Source organism: Lipotes vexillifer, unplaced genomic scaffold, assembly GCF_000442215.2.
Source record: "Lipotes vexillifer unplaced genomic scaffold, Lipotes_vexillifer_v1.1 scaffold484, whole genome shotgun sequence".
NCBI lineage: Eukaryota > Metazoa > Chordata > Mammalia > Artiodactyla > Lipotidae > Lipotes > Lipotes vexillifer.
Window position 1 is genome coordinate 41,038 of NW_006786458.1, and position 15,403 is coordinate 56,440.

The following is a 15,403-nucleotide window of genomic DNA, read 5'->3' on the forward strand; positions in this document are numbered from 1 at the left end:
CTGTAATCTGTTTATGTGCATCGGGAATTAGGAGTGACTTAGATAGGTGGTTCTGGCTCAGGTGACCATGTGTTTGTCTTCAGGATGTCAGCTGGGCTGCAGTCATCCATAGGACTGACTGGGGCTGGAGGGGCTATTGCCCAGACAGCACAATCACAGGTGGTTAATGAAGAAGCCTCGGCTCTCGGCTGGCTGTGGGCAGGAGGCCTCAGTTCCTCATCACAGCACTTCCCCATAGGACTGCTTTAATGTCCTCATGGCATGACAGCAGGCTTTCTCCAGAGAGGGATCCAAGAGAGAGAAGATGGAGGAAGCCAGGATGCCTTTTATGATATAGCATCACAAGTCACATACTGCTGCCTCTGCCATATCCTGTTTATTAGAGGTGAGTCGCTAATTGCGGCCCATGTTCAGCTATATATCTTGAAAGAAAAATATCAAAGAATTTGTGCACCTGTCTTAAAACCACCACATGTAAATACTATTAATAATCTTATTTTTTCCACTTAACATATTTTGAACATTTTTTCATTTCATTAATTATTTTGCTACAGTATTACTTTTAATAACTCCCTAACATACTGCATGAGTGTTAACAGCAGTCATTTAACCAGAATCCCATTGGGTACATTTAAATTATTTTGAAGTTTCTGACATTTGAATAATACTACAAGAAACATTTTGGTGTGCATATGTTTCTATAATCCATGATTATTTAACTAGGCTGATAGGTAGATTAAAAAATGGTCATTGGTGTGGAAACGGTTTCAGCGACTCAGAGAATGGAGCAAAAGCCACTTAATAAGACATTGTTTGGACACTCTCCAGGGGGAGGCATGGGGAGGGGTGGAAATCCTGGGAAGTGGTTTGGATCAGCAAGATTCCAGAGCTCCTACAGGATTATAAGGGTAAGTGGAGGAGAGAGACAGCTGTCAAAATGAAAGGCCTTTGGCAGTGATTCCGCAGGGAGAGCATGAGGTGCGCCCACAAGGGCAGAGAAGAAAGAGGAGACCTGAAGGACAGCAGACAAGTGATGAGAGACGGTAAAACCTGGGTACGAGGAATCCAAAAACGGCGAAGGCGACCCAGGACACAGGAAAGGGGTGGGTGGAAAGTCACTTAATGCTTCTGTGGAAATCTATTTTTAAAAATGAGTTTTCTATTTGTCCAGTCTCAAGATAGCGTGGGTTTAGAAGTTTATATGTATTTCATGAAATTCCAGAGTGAATGTTTTAGCATCCAGGCCGTGAGGCTGTGTGCACCCTGGTTATCTTCTTTACTACTTGGGATGAATTTCTGGCCTTTGATACTATTGTTTTGCATTTATAAAATGGACATGATGACATTTTTCAGATTTGCTTAAAGTTTAAGCTTTCTGAGCAAAGATTGTGGGCCACTTTGTTTAAAGGCTCTTTGAGTGGTAAACATGCCTTAGAAGGTAGAGATTGGCTACCTCCCTGGAGGGATTTAGAGGCTGTCCCCTCCCTGTCAGGGACATGTGCTCACATTCTAGGCTTCTCTCCTCCGAGAGACTTTGTTTCTATTGCAGAGTAAAATATATGATCTTTTTTACTGAGGAGGATAGCAGGCGCAGGTGTGTCAACCATCTATATAAGCTCTGAGTTTCATGAAATGGGATTCCTCTCCAGTGGCATAAACCCCACTGCATGCTCAGGTATGTCTGCCTCTACCCCCTCACTTCATGGGGACCTGGGGCTTGGGTAACCGGGGCTAAGTTTGCTTGGCAACTAAACAGTCTGATCCTTGATCCAGAAATTGCACGACGTGAAGGTGTGTGTATAGTCTGCTAGCATGTATGTTTGTATACATACATATACACATGTATACATGGATACAAATACATACATGCTACCCAGGTCTACACAGACACACAAGGACTCCTGTATATAACTGTGGCAAGGTAACTTGTTAACTCACTAGTAGGATCTCAGACCTGTCAGGGTTTCAAACAAAATATTGAGAAATGGAACAGCAGTAGTGGGACATCTCTTTCAAGATCAGGGTAGAAGGACGGTGACTTCAGTCAGCCTGACACTCTCCCCAGTCTCTCCCTGCTCTCTCGCTCTGAAGAAAGAAGCTGCTATGTGGTGTGCAGCCCTATGGAGAGGCTCACAGCACAAAGACCCAGGGTAGCCTCCTGCCAACTGCCCCCAAGAACTGAATCCTGCCACCACCTTGTGTGTGAGCTTGGAAGCTTGTCCTTCCCCACTCAGGTCTTGCAGTGACCGCAGCCCCAGTCTTGTGAGACCCAGAATAGAGAACCCACCTACGCTAGGCCTGGATTCCTGATCCATAGAAATGGTGATGTAATAAAGGCTGTGGTTTTTAAAACACTAAGTCTTAGAGTAATTTCTAGTAAGACGGGCTTTTACGTATCTTGCAAAACTGCTCAGGTTCATCCCAAGTGGACTGTGAAATAAAGCCTATTGACCATGGAATATCGCCCCTAACACCTTCACCTTCTCACCCCACAGGCTCCAGTAAAACTTTGACAGACACAGAAACAGATGGAGGCCCAATCAGACTGCCCAGTTCAAGGACAATTCAGATGATTCGGTACAAGGGCCTCATACAGGCAAAATTTCTTTTCAAGAATTTAAAGTAATTATAAATTCACCTCTTACTCCTGATTTGTGATCTAAAATATTTTTCTTCCCAATCCTGATGTAATATGTAATAACTCACAGGCAGGGGCAGTGGCAGGAGGGGGGCCCAAGGGAGTGTGCAGCTCTGCACCCAGCACCTTCGCTCTGGGGAAGGGGACAGGGGTGGGACCACGGGGCCTCCCAGGAACGGTGGGTGGGAGAGCCAGACCCTAAGGTCCAGGGGAAGGGAATTGGGGCTCCATGAGGTTACAGGGCTGAGCCACTGGGCCCACTGATGAGGATGCAGAAAGGCCAGCGGGGAGAGAAAGGGAAGGTGGCCCAGGAGTTGCAGGAGGCCCCCAGGTGAGGGGTCACAGAATGACCCCAGCAAGCAGGGGCCCACCCCCGCCTTCCCAGCAGCTCTGTCAGAGCTGGTCTGCACCTCAAGGGAGCCCAGCAGGCCCAGGTGTGGCCCAGAGACATCACCTGCGGAGGCTGTGGGGAAGCCGGGCCAGGCTGGGGTCCCTCCCCCAGGGGAGGGGCAGGGAGGAGGGGCTGGATTCCAGTCCCCCAGGAACCTGGCGCCCGGAAATCCAGAGTCAGAGCAGGAGACACCCATGCGGGGCGAGCTTGAGCCCCAGGCATAGAAGGGAGGTGGATGGAGCGGGTCACACAGCAGGAACACACACGCCTGCCCCCGGGCCGCTCAGCACTGCTCCAGAGGACAGGAGGACGGGGGAGAAAGCACACACACACGCCTCTTTTTATATAAAATTGCATATTTAATTTGGTCACGAATTTATAAAAATGCATATTTATATAAAATTATAAAATTTTTAATATAACATTGCATAATTTGGTCACGAATTCATAAACACATGAGTATTTTGTACCTAATGATATTTCTTGTATTGTCTGATACTTCTAACAAAATCTTCAAGAAGGGGTCCTCTCATTGAGAGGAGACTTGAACAGACATCCAATTTTCAAGTAAAACGTCAAAAGTATCACATTTGCACTGGCATAAAGCAATACAGGATGCAAGGTCACATTTCTTAAAGATTCTCAATGGTAAAACACACAATAAACATGTGAACAAGTGAATATAGCTGACAAACACTGGCAAGGCTAATACTTTAGATTGGCGCTCAAGGATGTCTTCTGAGAAAGGGACAAGTGACCCAGCACTCGATTGACAAGAATCCATTTATATTTCCCTCTGAAGATGAAGACAAAGTGTCCCGCACAGAAGGAACAGCAAAGGCAGGAAACACCTGACTTCCAGGAAAGGAAGTCCTGACTTCAGGGCCAGGGGCATATAGCACCAAGACCACAGGGTCGGCCCTTCTATAAACTCAAGTGGACTCCACATGCTATATCCTGATGTGCCTAAATTTCGGGCAATTCCAGTTTTGGCCACATTAGCCACATCAACCTTAGGGAAGACAACACACAAAGCTTTGAGATGGAATAGACCAAAAACCCCTGAGAATTGCTTCCACCATTAAATTATCCTGCAGCAGTTGGAACACTAGGGAGATGAGTTTAATGGCAGAAAGATATTTTTAAAAAGCAATAAAAGGACCAAACCTTAATATAGCAGCCATTTCAGGTCAATTCTCACAGTATTTAAGAACTGGTATTATTGTGTGAGTTTCTTCTGCAGAAGGCCAAAGCTTCCAAAGGGGCTGAGATCCTTTATATAGCCAATTCAGATGAACAGGAGGAGGCCCAGGCATGACAGCCCAGTTCACGGACACCAGATACAGGGCTGCACATGGATGCCACTTCTCCTCACTCTCTGCTCACTTGTAAACTCCTACCTATAAAAAATGTAAATAGTCATACAGCTATAAAACTGACATGTTTAAAGTGGGCCCTGGAGAAGTCACCAGGCAACCAAAAGTGACCAAACTTCCTTTGAGGGAGAAGATGCTATCAGTGCTCTCCCCACAGTGGGCTTTTTCTCCTTTCCTTTTTTAATTTTTTTTCCTTTGGTTTTGTTGTTGTTGTTTTGTGTTTGTTCTTTTTGTTGTTGTTTCGGTTTTTTTGCCTCGTAGCTTTTGGTATCTTACTTCCCCGACCAGGGATTGAACCTGGGACCTCAGCAGTGAAAACGCAGAGTCCTAACCACTGAACTGCCAGGGAATTTCCTCCTTTTGTATTTCTAATTGTTTTTGATTCCTAGCTCTCATCCAGGTAACCCACATAACCAACCTAGAAACTATATTTCCAAAAATTTTTTAACACTTATATAAATATATATATAAACATAAAAGTACAAAAATTCACAATGTTTGCACTTTAATGATGTGTATTATGTTACACATCATTAAATGCATACATATCAACATGAATGACAAATAAAATAACAAATACAAATAAAAAGTGCAAGTCTATAAGGATAAAAAAGTGTCTTCAAGTGAAAGACTGAGGTCCTCAAACACTCAGGACACAGCAGAGCCTGCTTCGCTCTCTTCATAGACATACTTTCCCGAGTCCAGTAGGTGGTCCTGAATTTTCTGCTTTGCCAATCTTTGCCCCAGCTTTTCCAAGGCGTCCAGCAGGGTGTTGACTGAGGCCTCCCGTCCCTTGTTGCTGACCCAAGTATCCAGCATTTCATACAAGGCATCCCGAGGGACCCGGACCCCTTCTCTGACCAGAAGGATCTCATTTTGCGTGAGGCCCAACTTCCTCATGAGCAAATCCCAGGAGTCACACGGCACGATGGTTGCAAAGTCATCAAAGAACAGCCTCAGGCCTAAGTTGGGGGGAAGTCACAGAGATAGAGTTGGGACAGGCTTCAGAAAGGGCAGAGGACCCTCAATCAGGCCTAGACCCCAGGGTGGGACCTGAGGAGCGCCCCCTGCTGGTGAACCTGCTGCTCTGCGTCCCTGACATGCTTCCCATCAGCAGAGAATCAGGCCACACTGCATGGGCCTCACCTGTGCCCAAGGCACTGCAGGGAGTCCAGGTCTCCAGAGAGTCCTGCCCTAAGGGGGCGGGGGGGAATGAGGGCCCACCAGGGAGGGGAGATGGACCTCATGGAGAGAGAAGGCAGTCTGTGGTAGGAGACAGAGGGCAGAACACAGTGGTGCAACAGACCTCAGAGGAGGGCACCTGCCGTTCTCACGAGAGTGAGGTCCCCCGGCTGCCACCTCTGCAATGGGGACAGAGCAAGGGCCTGGAGGGAGGAGGGCCTCTGGCCTCACGCCCAGCTCGGCCTCACTGACTGACACTGTGGCAGAGCTAGATGGGGACAGACTCGGAGCAAGAATTTAACCCATAAAATGGAGCAAACACCACCCACCTCACGGGACTGTACTGGGGATTCAATGAGATGTGTGTGAAATGCAGTGCACAGCACCGTCCATAGGTACATAAGGTGGGCCCCGAATACAAATTTATATTTTCTAACAGCTACACTGAAAAACGTAAAAAGTAACAAGTAATAACTAATTTTCATAAAATAGGGTACTAAATATATTCTAAAATTTTTCATTTCAACATGTAATCAATATACAACAAACTGTTAATGAGACATATTACAGTCCTTTTTCCTACCAATTCTTTGCAATACAGTATCGAGTTACACTACAGCTCATCAGATTTGGCCACAGGTCAGGTGCTCCACAGCCTCCTGCGGCCCCTGGGTGCCCTGCTGGACGGCACAGCCCCTCAGATGCCTCAGGGTGGGCCAACCTGGCCCTGAGCAACAGGGGAGGAGGGAGGATGGGGGGAGGGAAGGACAGGGAGGTGTTGGGGACACTGTTAGGGGACAGAGGGGTGCAGAGTGGGAAGAAGAAGAGGGGGCAGAGAGGGAAGTAGAGTCCCGAAGGTCCAGTGACAAGCCATCCCTGCTCTGAGTTGCCCTAACAGCTATGGGGACGGCAGTTAGGACACTGTCCCTCTGCCCTCCACTCCTGCTCCAGCGCCCGGGGAAAGCACTCACTTTCAGTGGGGTCTGCACCGTTTGCTGGGACCAGCAGCCTTCTTCTCGTGTGAGACGCTTCCGCTTCTGCTGGTTCCTGTAAAACACAGTGGAGAACAGCCTTGGTCTTAATCAGGGGTCCTGGGTTCCAGAACTGAGCCTAGCAAACATTGCTCTGAAATTCTGGCATATGCAGCCATAAGTGAAACAAAAACACAATGTAGGATATTTGAAGGGAGGAGACAAAATAGTCATTATTTGATATATCATTGTATTCTTACCAAACTCTAATGGTTTAGCGACAATACTTAAATGTGAATGTATGGATGGATGAATGTTAAAAATTGTAGCAGATAATAAATTATATAAAGAATTACAAGAGTCAGATAAACTCATAAGGTTACAGAACACTTGTAGTACAAAGACACAGCCTCAACAAGAAATACGAGAAATTTCCCAAAGAAAAACACACATCTAGTTGAGGTATTATAAAACCCTTGACTTGAAAATGCTACCTCTCTTCATAAGAAAAATACAGAATATCTAAAAGATCTCAGTTCTTCCTAGACTAATTTATAAATTAAGGTAATACTCAAAAAATTAGCAGCTAAATCGAGTATAAAGAATGAGATGGTAACTCAGAACAATTCAGCAAGCTCCTCATATCTTATTTATCACAAAATAAATTCCATTTAGCTTATTTTTTTTAAATTTTATTTATTTATTTATTTTTGGCTGTGTTGGGTCTTCATTGCTGCATGCAGGCTTTCTCCAGTTGCTGCGAGCCGGGGCTACTCTTCGTGGTGGTGTGCGAGCTTCTCATTGCGGTGGCTTCTCTTGCTGCAGAGCACAGGCTCTAGGTGTGCAGGCTTCAGTAGTTGTGGCACGTGGGCTCAGTAGTTGTGGCTCAGTGGGCTCTAGAGCGCAGGTTCAGTAGTGGCGCACAGGCTTAGTTGCTCCATGGCATGTGGGATCTTCCCAGACCAGGGCTCGAACCCGTGTCCCCTGCATTGGCAGGCGGATTCTTAACCACTGCGCCACCAGGGAAGTCCCTCCATTTAGCTTATAAGCTCTATGCTACCAATCACATCATTTTAAAAATGCCTACCTGGGCTTCCCTGGTAGGCCTGTACACCACGATGAAGAGTGGCCCCCGCTTGCCACAACTAGAGAAAGCCCTTGCACAGAAACGAAGACCCAACACAGCCAAAAAAATAAATAAAATTTAAAAAGTTTTTTAAAAAGCCTACCCAAGAAATTAGAGAATTTTATCTTCTGTTTGATGAAGGACTTTTTTTTTTTTTTTTTTTTTTGCTGTACACGGGCCTCTCACTGTTGTGGCCTCTCCCGTTGCGGAGCACAGGCTCCAAACCGCACGCTCAGCGGCCATGGCTCACAGGCCCAGCCGCTCCGCGGCATGTGGGATCTTCCCGGACCAGGGCACGAACCCGTGTCCCCTGCATTGGCAGGCGGACTCTCAACCACTGCGCCACCTGGGAAGTCCCGATGGAGGACTTTAAAAGCTCTGAGCAATGAAAAATAAATGTATCGATAGATTTAATTAGTTAATATATAAAATTCTGCACATTAAAATACTAAACCAAATGAAAAAACACACATGCATGTACTCATGGGCACAAGAGCATGTCTGCTTAGAAAGACTCTTAACAGACAAGACAACAATCATCTGAAAATAATCAAAACAAAAAAAATACAAGTTTAAGTCAGTTTTCTGCTTGTTACCAAAAAAGAAATATATTAACGTCATACAAAACTATTGAAATCATATGACCCCAAACGTGTGTGTGTGTGTGTGTGTGTGTACAGTGCAAAATACTTCCATACGTTGACAAAGATTCTACTTCTGCTAGGAAGCCACCCCACAAATACGTCTATTCATTGAGACAAATACTAATTTTCAAATAGATTCAACTTAATAATAATTTTGAAATAAATGTGAAATTCCTAACGTGATGAGGAATGGCTTAAAAGCATGTAACAATCACACAGAAAAATATCATGTAGCTTTAATTCCATCACTGAACAATCATGGGAGTGACCACTCTGGCTATTCTAGACACCAGGAATGTGGTGAGAACAAGACAGATGATAAGTAGCATAAGAGCTGCCAGTCGACCATAGCAGGGCCTGGGCTCCCTTCCCCTCCATGACCATGATCTTCATCCATCACCACTTCCCCACGGGACAGGACACCTGACCAGCATCGGCCTTTCCCTGCTTCTACCGCGGTCCTGGGCTAGCGGAAGGGCCAGGGCACCACACTCACCAGCAGACGCTTTGCTTCCCCCTGGGACTGGGCCGTGACATCCGTCGGCTTCACCTGCTCTTCTGCCTCCTGCTCAGGGACCAGATCAACCAGCGAATCTCTGTTGATCAGCATATTGTTGTGGGCATTGTCCAGAGCCCCAGGACCTCTTAAGGGATGTGAGCGCCAGAAGAGGACCTTGGGAAGGCAAAGAGCGGACTCAGGAATCCATACCCACAGATCCATGTAGTGTCTGCGGGGGACATTGTGGGTTTTGCCTCCCCACCTACTTCCATGCTGTGCCCCCCAGGTGGGTACAGACTCAGCATATCCAGGGCTCTGCTGATGGCACCTGGACCCTAGTGCTGTGCTAAGGGGGGTTCAGCACCCCTTCCTGACACCCTCCGTGCCCCAGGGTGCATCCAGGGTTATGGGGTGAGGGTGCCTCACAAGCAGTAAGAGGGACAGGGCTAGCACTGCCAACCAGCCTTAGAGCTGCTCTCAAGAGGCCAGTTGCTCTCCTACAGTCAGCCCACAGCTCCTAGGCCACTTGAGAGAGCCAGGGACAACAGCATAGGACAAATTGGGGACTGTGTCCACCCAGGGCCAAGCAGTTACTGAGGGCCTGATGCCACCAGGTCCTGGAGAAACCAACTCACTTTGTCCATGCACTTAGGGTCCACACCACGACCTAGAAGAGAAGAGGCATCCACCTGAGCAGTGGGGAGCGCCCTCTTGCAGCACCTCCCTCCCCAGGGACAGTGCCAGGGACAGGGTGTGGGCTGGGGGCTCAGACACTGAACAAGGAGCCCCGGGGCTGGTGACAGGGAGCGGGCCATTCCAAATCTGGAGAACCCTCAGGGAGGGAGAAGAGAAGGGGGAAGATGAAATCTATGTAAAATCTCTGTGGGGTTCTGCTGAACGACCCTCTCCCCTGACTCTTGTCACCCAGTCAAGGTGCTGACCACCTCTCTGCCCTGGCTGGGGGTCCTAAAGACATTAAGAACTGACCCTGCTCCCCACCCACCATACTTGGCCAGGGGGAAGAGGGCACCGTCAGCTGAGCTGGGGGACTCATGTGATCCCGGCTTCGTAGGAGCAGGTGAGGTGGGAGGTGGAGGGGGATCCCGGGGAACAAGATCAGAGCCAAGCCAGGAGGATTGGGGAGATGGAGGAGGGGGCCAGCACCTCCCCCTTCCCTCCCAGAACCTCACCTTGAATGAAGAACCGCCAGAAAACATATGCGATCAGCAGCAGGACACAGACAGGTATAATTCCAGCTACAAATCCAATCACCAGCTCTGAAGTGCCTGAGGAGGGAGAGGGAGTGGTGGGCAGTCTCGGGCGCATGGTCACTGTCTCACCAGGAACCAGGGCCTCCCCACTGGCCTGGGTACCTGATTTTTGGTCCACACATGTGAGGTCGCTGAAGGGGCTACAGGGCGTGGCCACGACCATCCCATCAGGGCACCTGGGTACAGACACAGGGAGGACATGGAGGGGATCCGTCAGGGAAAGCTGGCCAGATGAGGAGAAAGAGGGAGAAAACTCCCACCTGGGGTACCCTGACAAGACAGTGCAGGAGGGACGGGCTTCTCCTGTCCGCAGGGCTGGGGCCCCTCACTACCCCTTGCTGGGTGGGAGAAGGATCTGGGCTTGTGCACTTCAGGGCCCAGGGCTCCTGCTGAGTGGTCAGAGCTGCCCCTTCAGGAGCTGGGCCCCTGGGAGGGGGCACCTCATCCAAGTCAAGGGTCAGAAGGGTTTGGGCACAAGCCAAGCCTCATCCTCCAGTCAAGCTTTAATACAAGGACCCTCTTGTCCTCCACCTGTTGACTCTTCCTACCAATCACAGCCAGCACTGGAGCATCAGAGAAGAGCTAATTACTATTGGCCCCTACACCCCCAAATAGGAAAGATTCAGATCTTATTGGGGAACAAGGGCTGGATGTGAGGCCAGCTGAGTTGGCTCGGGTTTTATGGGAACCTTGAAGGAGCACACATATGGCCTCATTATGACTTCTGTCTGTGGTAGACACTTGTATTTCTAGGCTCCTTCTGAGGAGGTGTGGGAAGGGGGCCCTGGGGAAGGACACACAGAGGAATGAGGAGGGGCTGCTGCATGTTCAGGAGACCCCACAGGCACAAGGGAGCCCTGAGGAGGTAGGAGGGGATGCATGGAAACCAGAGAAATGGGTACAAGGAAACTGGGGGTCTCTGTGGGTTGGGAGCCCCCTAGGCTCCCATGTCTCACCGGGTGCTGCACTTGTAGCAGAATTCAGGTGCATCTTCTCTACGGAAAGTGCCAGGTTTGCACTGACACTCAGTGTCCTTGGTTGAGGTACACGGACTTTTCTCTTCTTCCCCTGGAGACCAAAGATAAGGTTTTGGGGGTGTGTTTCCCTCACGTGTCTCTCAACCATTCTTCACCACCTAGATCCCCACCCGCTCAGTTCTACTCAGTTCAGGAAGTAATTTGGGGGCCATTTTCTGCAGCAACACACGCAGACCATCCAAAGGACAGCCACTGTTCACGTGTGTCACCAATAGAGGCATATGAAAGGGACCATGCGTCATTACAGATTACATCAGGATTGGGAAGAAAAAGGTTTGAGATCACAAATCAGGAGCAAGAGCCGGGGTGGGGGGGGCAGGGTGTAATATGAGACACTCTGGATGGAGAGGACCGCTTGGGTGACTTCCCAACACCTGGCCCAGCTGGTCATGAGAGAGGCTGAGATCCCGGAGCAGAAGCCACAGGGCTCACAGGGGCCCCGCCCAGAACCAGACTCACCACACAGCTCAAACCCAGCCCTGTCCCACTCACCCAGGCCTCCCATGCTGTCACTAACCAGCCCCTCCGTCAAGGGACACATTACTCCCCCGCTTCCAACTGATGCTCTGAAAGACTTCCCTACCAGGTGGCATACGTTATACAAATAATTTGTTTTCATTTATTTTACTGACCTAAGACAGGGTAGGATGAAGACCTAGCTGGGCTGGAAATCAAGTTTCTGACTCCCCGTTCCATTCAAATCCCATCTCATCACCCAACTGTAGGCATGGGGACATGTTCTGTACCTGATTTGCAAATCTTACAGAGTAAGCAAGAAGAGAGGGTGTTTGAATAATTGGTGTAATCCACCTTATCCATGCACGGCGTACAATCTCCGCTGGCTTCCTCCATATGGAACCCTGGGAAGGAAGGGAAAAGCTGGTGAGTAAATCCCCACAGGATGCCCAGAGGCTGGCAGTGTGGACAGGGCTGCCTCTTTCGGCCATCAGTGGAATCCACACGGGGAACTCTCCTTGACCTAGCTTTAATCTTTTGATTCTATATCTACCACATACCTTAGACCAGTACTGCCAACAGGAATATATTACAAGCCACACATAAAAGTCACATTCATAGTTGGCACATTAAGGAGTAAAAAGAAAGAGGCAATAACCAACATAGTATCATTTCAACATGTATCAATATAAAACAGTGAGATTTTTACTTACTTTAATACCTCACTAAAAAAATAAAACTCATGCTCCCTTCACAGTGTTCAGGGTCTGTGGCCTCCTCCCACCTGTCCCGGTGACCTCTCCACCCTCCACTCACCCCAGCTGCCCCCTAGCTTTGCTCAAACAAGCCCAGCCCTGCCCCCTGGGGTGACAGTTCCCGGGGCCCTCTTAGGAGCACTCTACCTGGCTCTCTGCACCAAAGTCACCATCCCCAGGAGGCCACACCAACCCCGACTCTGTCCCACCCATCACTCAATTATCCTCATGGTTTCTATCTCATCTCTCTGACTGTCATATCTGTCCATCTGTCTGGGTACCATCCTAGGAGGAGGGTTCCAGGAGGGCAGGGGCCTCGTGCCCTCCACTGGCACAGCGCCTGGCACACGGAAGACTTCCAGTAAATGCTTGTGGAATAAGAGCCAGGAACTGCAGGAATCAGAAGACCAAGAAGGACATGAAGATAAGGGAGACAAGGGTCGGGTAAGGGTTGGAGATCAGCCTTAGAATGTACCTGGTGGACACAACTTCTCTGAGAGGCTGCGTTTCCATCCCTGTGGGGCAGATAATTGCTGGTGAAATTTTTCCTGCCTTATGGGCATGGCTAAAGCAGCCGCAATCTGTGGAGACAAAGCAGGGACAGGCATGAGTGGCTTCCAGACTCTCATCCCTCCCCGGATGTATCCCACAGTCCCTTGACCACAGCCCGCAAAACAAAACAGAACTGGGGCCTTTCTTCCAGCTATAAACTCTCATTCTTTTCATGTCTGTCCCCTGGCCTTTTGTGCTACCAAGTAACTTACACTTAAATTTTTTTCCTGGTATTCCTTTCTCTTATAATAAAATAAAATATGTTTATTCCAGAAAGCATGGGCAAGGAAAAATTTTTTATAAGAATACAGAAACTACAGAGATCCCCCCAGTTAGAGAAAACATCCATTATTTTGTGTCTTTACTTCTTCTATTTGACCATATGTGTAATATTCTCAGGCTCTCTCTCTCTTTCTCACAGGCGTGTACGTGCGCGCACACACACAATTTCACAAATGAGTCATACTATGCACACACTTTTTCAAAATCAGGATACAGAATCACAGTTGAGTAATGAACCTTTGGCTTTAACCAGACAAACTGTCCTGGAAAGGAAGCTGTTAGCGTTCCACATAATGAGTCACACAGAGGAAGAAGAAACAGCAAATACAGGGTTTTGAGATGAGTCTCCATGCTAACAATGACACAATGGGGCCAGTCGAAAAAATTTGAATGGAGTCTGAGGATTTGATGAGGATTAACGTGTTTATGTTAGTGTTCTGACGTTGAAGGCTATGTTGTAGTTTTGGGGGAGAATGTCCTCATTTGTAGGAAATATACATTCAAGTATTCAGTCATGGGATCTATCATATCAGCAGCTATTTTTCACATGGTACAGGATAAAGGGGGAGGGCGGGTTGTATAATCTTTGCAACTTTGCTTTAACCTGGGAGTGACAAAATAGAAAGTGAAATTAAGGGGAAAAAAAGAAAGAAAGAAAAACACAGTTAAGATGAAAACAGCTTACGTGGAGCCCAGTTCAACTGCCTGGACCTAAAAAAGATAAAATGCAGCTCTCTTCCACAGAAAAGTCCGTCAAGTATTTGGGGACAGCTAAGCCCACATATGTCCTCTAAGTCGTCCCTTCCCCAGGCTGGGCCTCCTCTGACTCCCCACAAGTTGGTGGAATCTCCTTTCCCTGCCTTCAAAGTCCTATTCCCTCCTCTCTTTCCTGGTTCTCCTCTCACAGGCGCTCTCCCTCAATGTTTTATTATGAACATTTTCATGCATCCAACAAAGTTTAAGGACCTGTACGGTAAACTCTCATATACTCACCACCTAGATTCTGTAACTAATATTTTGCTATATTTGCTTTATCACATATTTCTTTCTTTTTTAAATTAATTTATTTAATTTTTATTTATTTTTGGCCGCGTTGGGTCTTCGTTGCTGCACACGGGCTTTCTCTAGTTGTGGCTCGCGGGCTCTAGAGCGCAGGCTCAGTAGTTGTGGCGCATGGGCTTAGCTGCTCCACGGCATGTGGGATCTTCCCGGACCAGGGCTTGAACCCGTGTGCCCTGCATTGGCAGGCGGATTCTTAACCACTGCGCCACCAGGGAAGCCCCATATTTCTTTTTTTATCTATCCCTCTGTCCATTCTCCTATGTGTCTTATTTTTATGATGAAATTCACATCTGCAACTCAATACTTCAGCATTGTCAGTAACTTGAGCTCCATATTTCTTTACAGTTTTTTTCAGTGTTAAGATTTACAAAGAAATGCACAATTCTTCAGGGTACCATTCAAATAGTTTTTAAATAAAAACGCATACACTTGGGAAACCCAAACCCTCTGTCTAGATCCTGGAAATGAGCATTACTACAGAACATTCCTTCACACCCCTTTCTAGGTTATCCTAATCTCCTATGTGACTCCAAAAGGAAGCGGCCTTCATCAGATGGAGGAAGGTCTCTTCTGCCCTGATATAATGAGAGGTTTTAGCATGACAGGGAGGTTAAGTGTTGTCGAATGCTTTTTCTGCATCTGTTAAGCTGTTCATATAGTTTTTCTCCTCCATGGTGTTAGCATAGTGAAAAACACTGATTCATTTTCAGATGTTATTCCTGTGATTAACCCCACTTGGTCATGGCATGTTTTCTTCTTTAAATATTCCTGAATTTAGTTTACTATTTGTTTTGTTAAGGAATTTTGCCTCTGTTTTTAGGAAGGATATTGAAAGGTATTAATATTTTTCTTCTTTTCAAATGTTTTTGTCAGGTTTCACTATTAGGGTTATGCTGGGCTTAGAATCTACTAAAGAACTCTTATGTTGTCTGAAAGAATTTGTGTAAGATTTTTGTCAGTTCTTTTACTGTTTGTATTTTTGCCCCCTCCCCTGCTGCCTAATCTGGGGTCTCCTGGTTATCCACTCCCAGTCTCAGAAATCTCATGGATCCTTGAAAATCTCTACTGGCACTGAGGAATCAAAACCACAGCACTGTGGTGCCCCATTTTTACTTCTTAGACTAGCAAAGAATTACAGTTTAATGTGGCAAAGGTGTAGGG

General features: G+C 47.4%; 1 protein-coding gene and 1 non-coding gene across 2 annotated transcripts in view; both read right to left on the reverse strand.

Moving 5' to 3' along the window:
• Positions 1 to 4,681: 4,681 nt before the first annotated feature.
• On the reverse strand, positions 4,682 to 4,754 carry TRNAE-UUC (transfer RNA glutamic acid (anticodon UUC)). Its single transcript has one exon. It is a non-coding gene; the product is annotated as a tRNA-Glu (tRNA).
• Positions 4,755 to 5,053: 299 nt separating this feature from the next.
• TNFRSF10A (TNF receptor superfamily member 10a) overlaps positions 5,054 to 15,403 on the reverse strand; it is a 33,996-nt gene continuing 23,646 nt past the window's right edge. Inside the window, exons 2-10 of the mRNA XM_007458808.1 lie at positions 12,822 to 12,927; positions 11,882 to 11,995; positions 11,055 to 11,166; positions 10,201 to 10,274; positions 10,018 to 10,113; positions 9,463 to 9,494; positions 8,825 to 9,001; positions 6,559 to 6,634; positions 5,054 to 5,367 (exon numbers count right to left, since the gene is read on the reverse strand). Of these exons, the coding sequence (XP_007458870.1) occupies positions 5,054 to 5,367; positions 6,559 to 6,634; positions 8,825 to 9,001; positions 9,463 to 9,494; positions 10,018 to 10,113; positions 10,201 to 10,274; positions 11,055 to 11,166; positions 11,882 to 11,995; positions 12,822 to 12,927 (1,101 nt within the window). The remainder of the gene's footprint in view (positions 5,368 to 6,558; positions 6,635 to 8,824; positions 9,002 to 9,462; positions 9,495 to 10,017; positions 10,114 to 10,200; positions 10,275 to 11,054; positions 11,167 to 11,881; positions 11,996 to 12,821; positions 12,928 to 15,403) is intronic.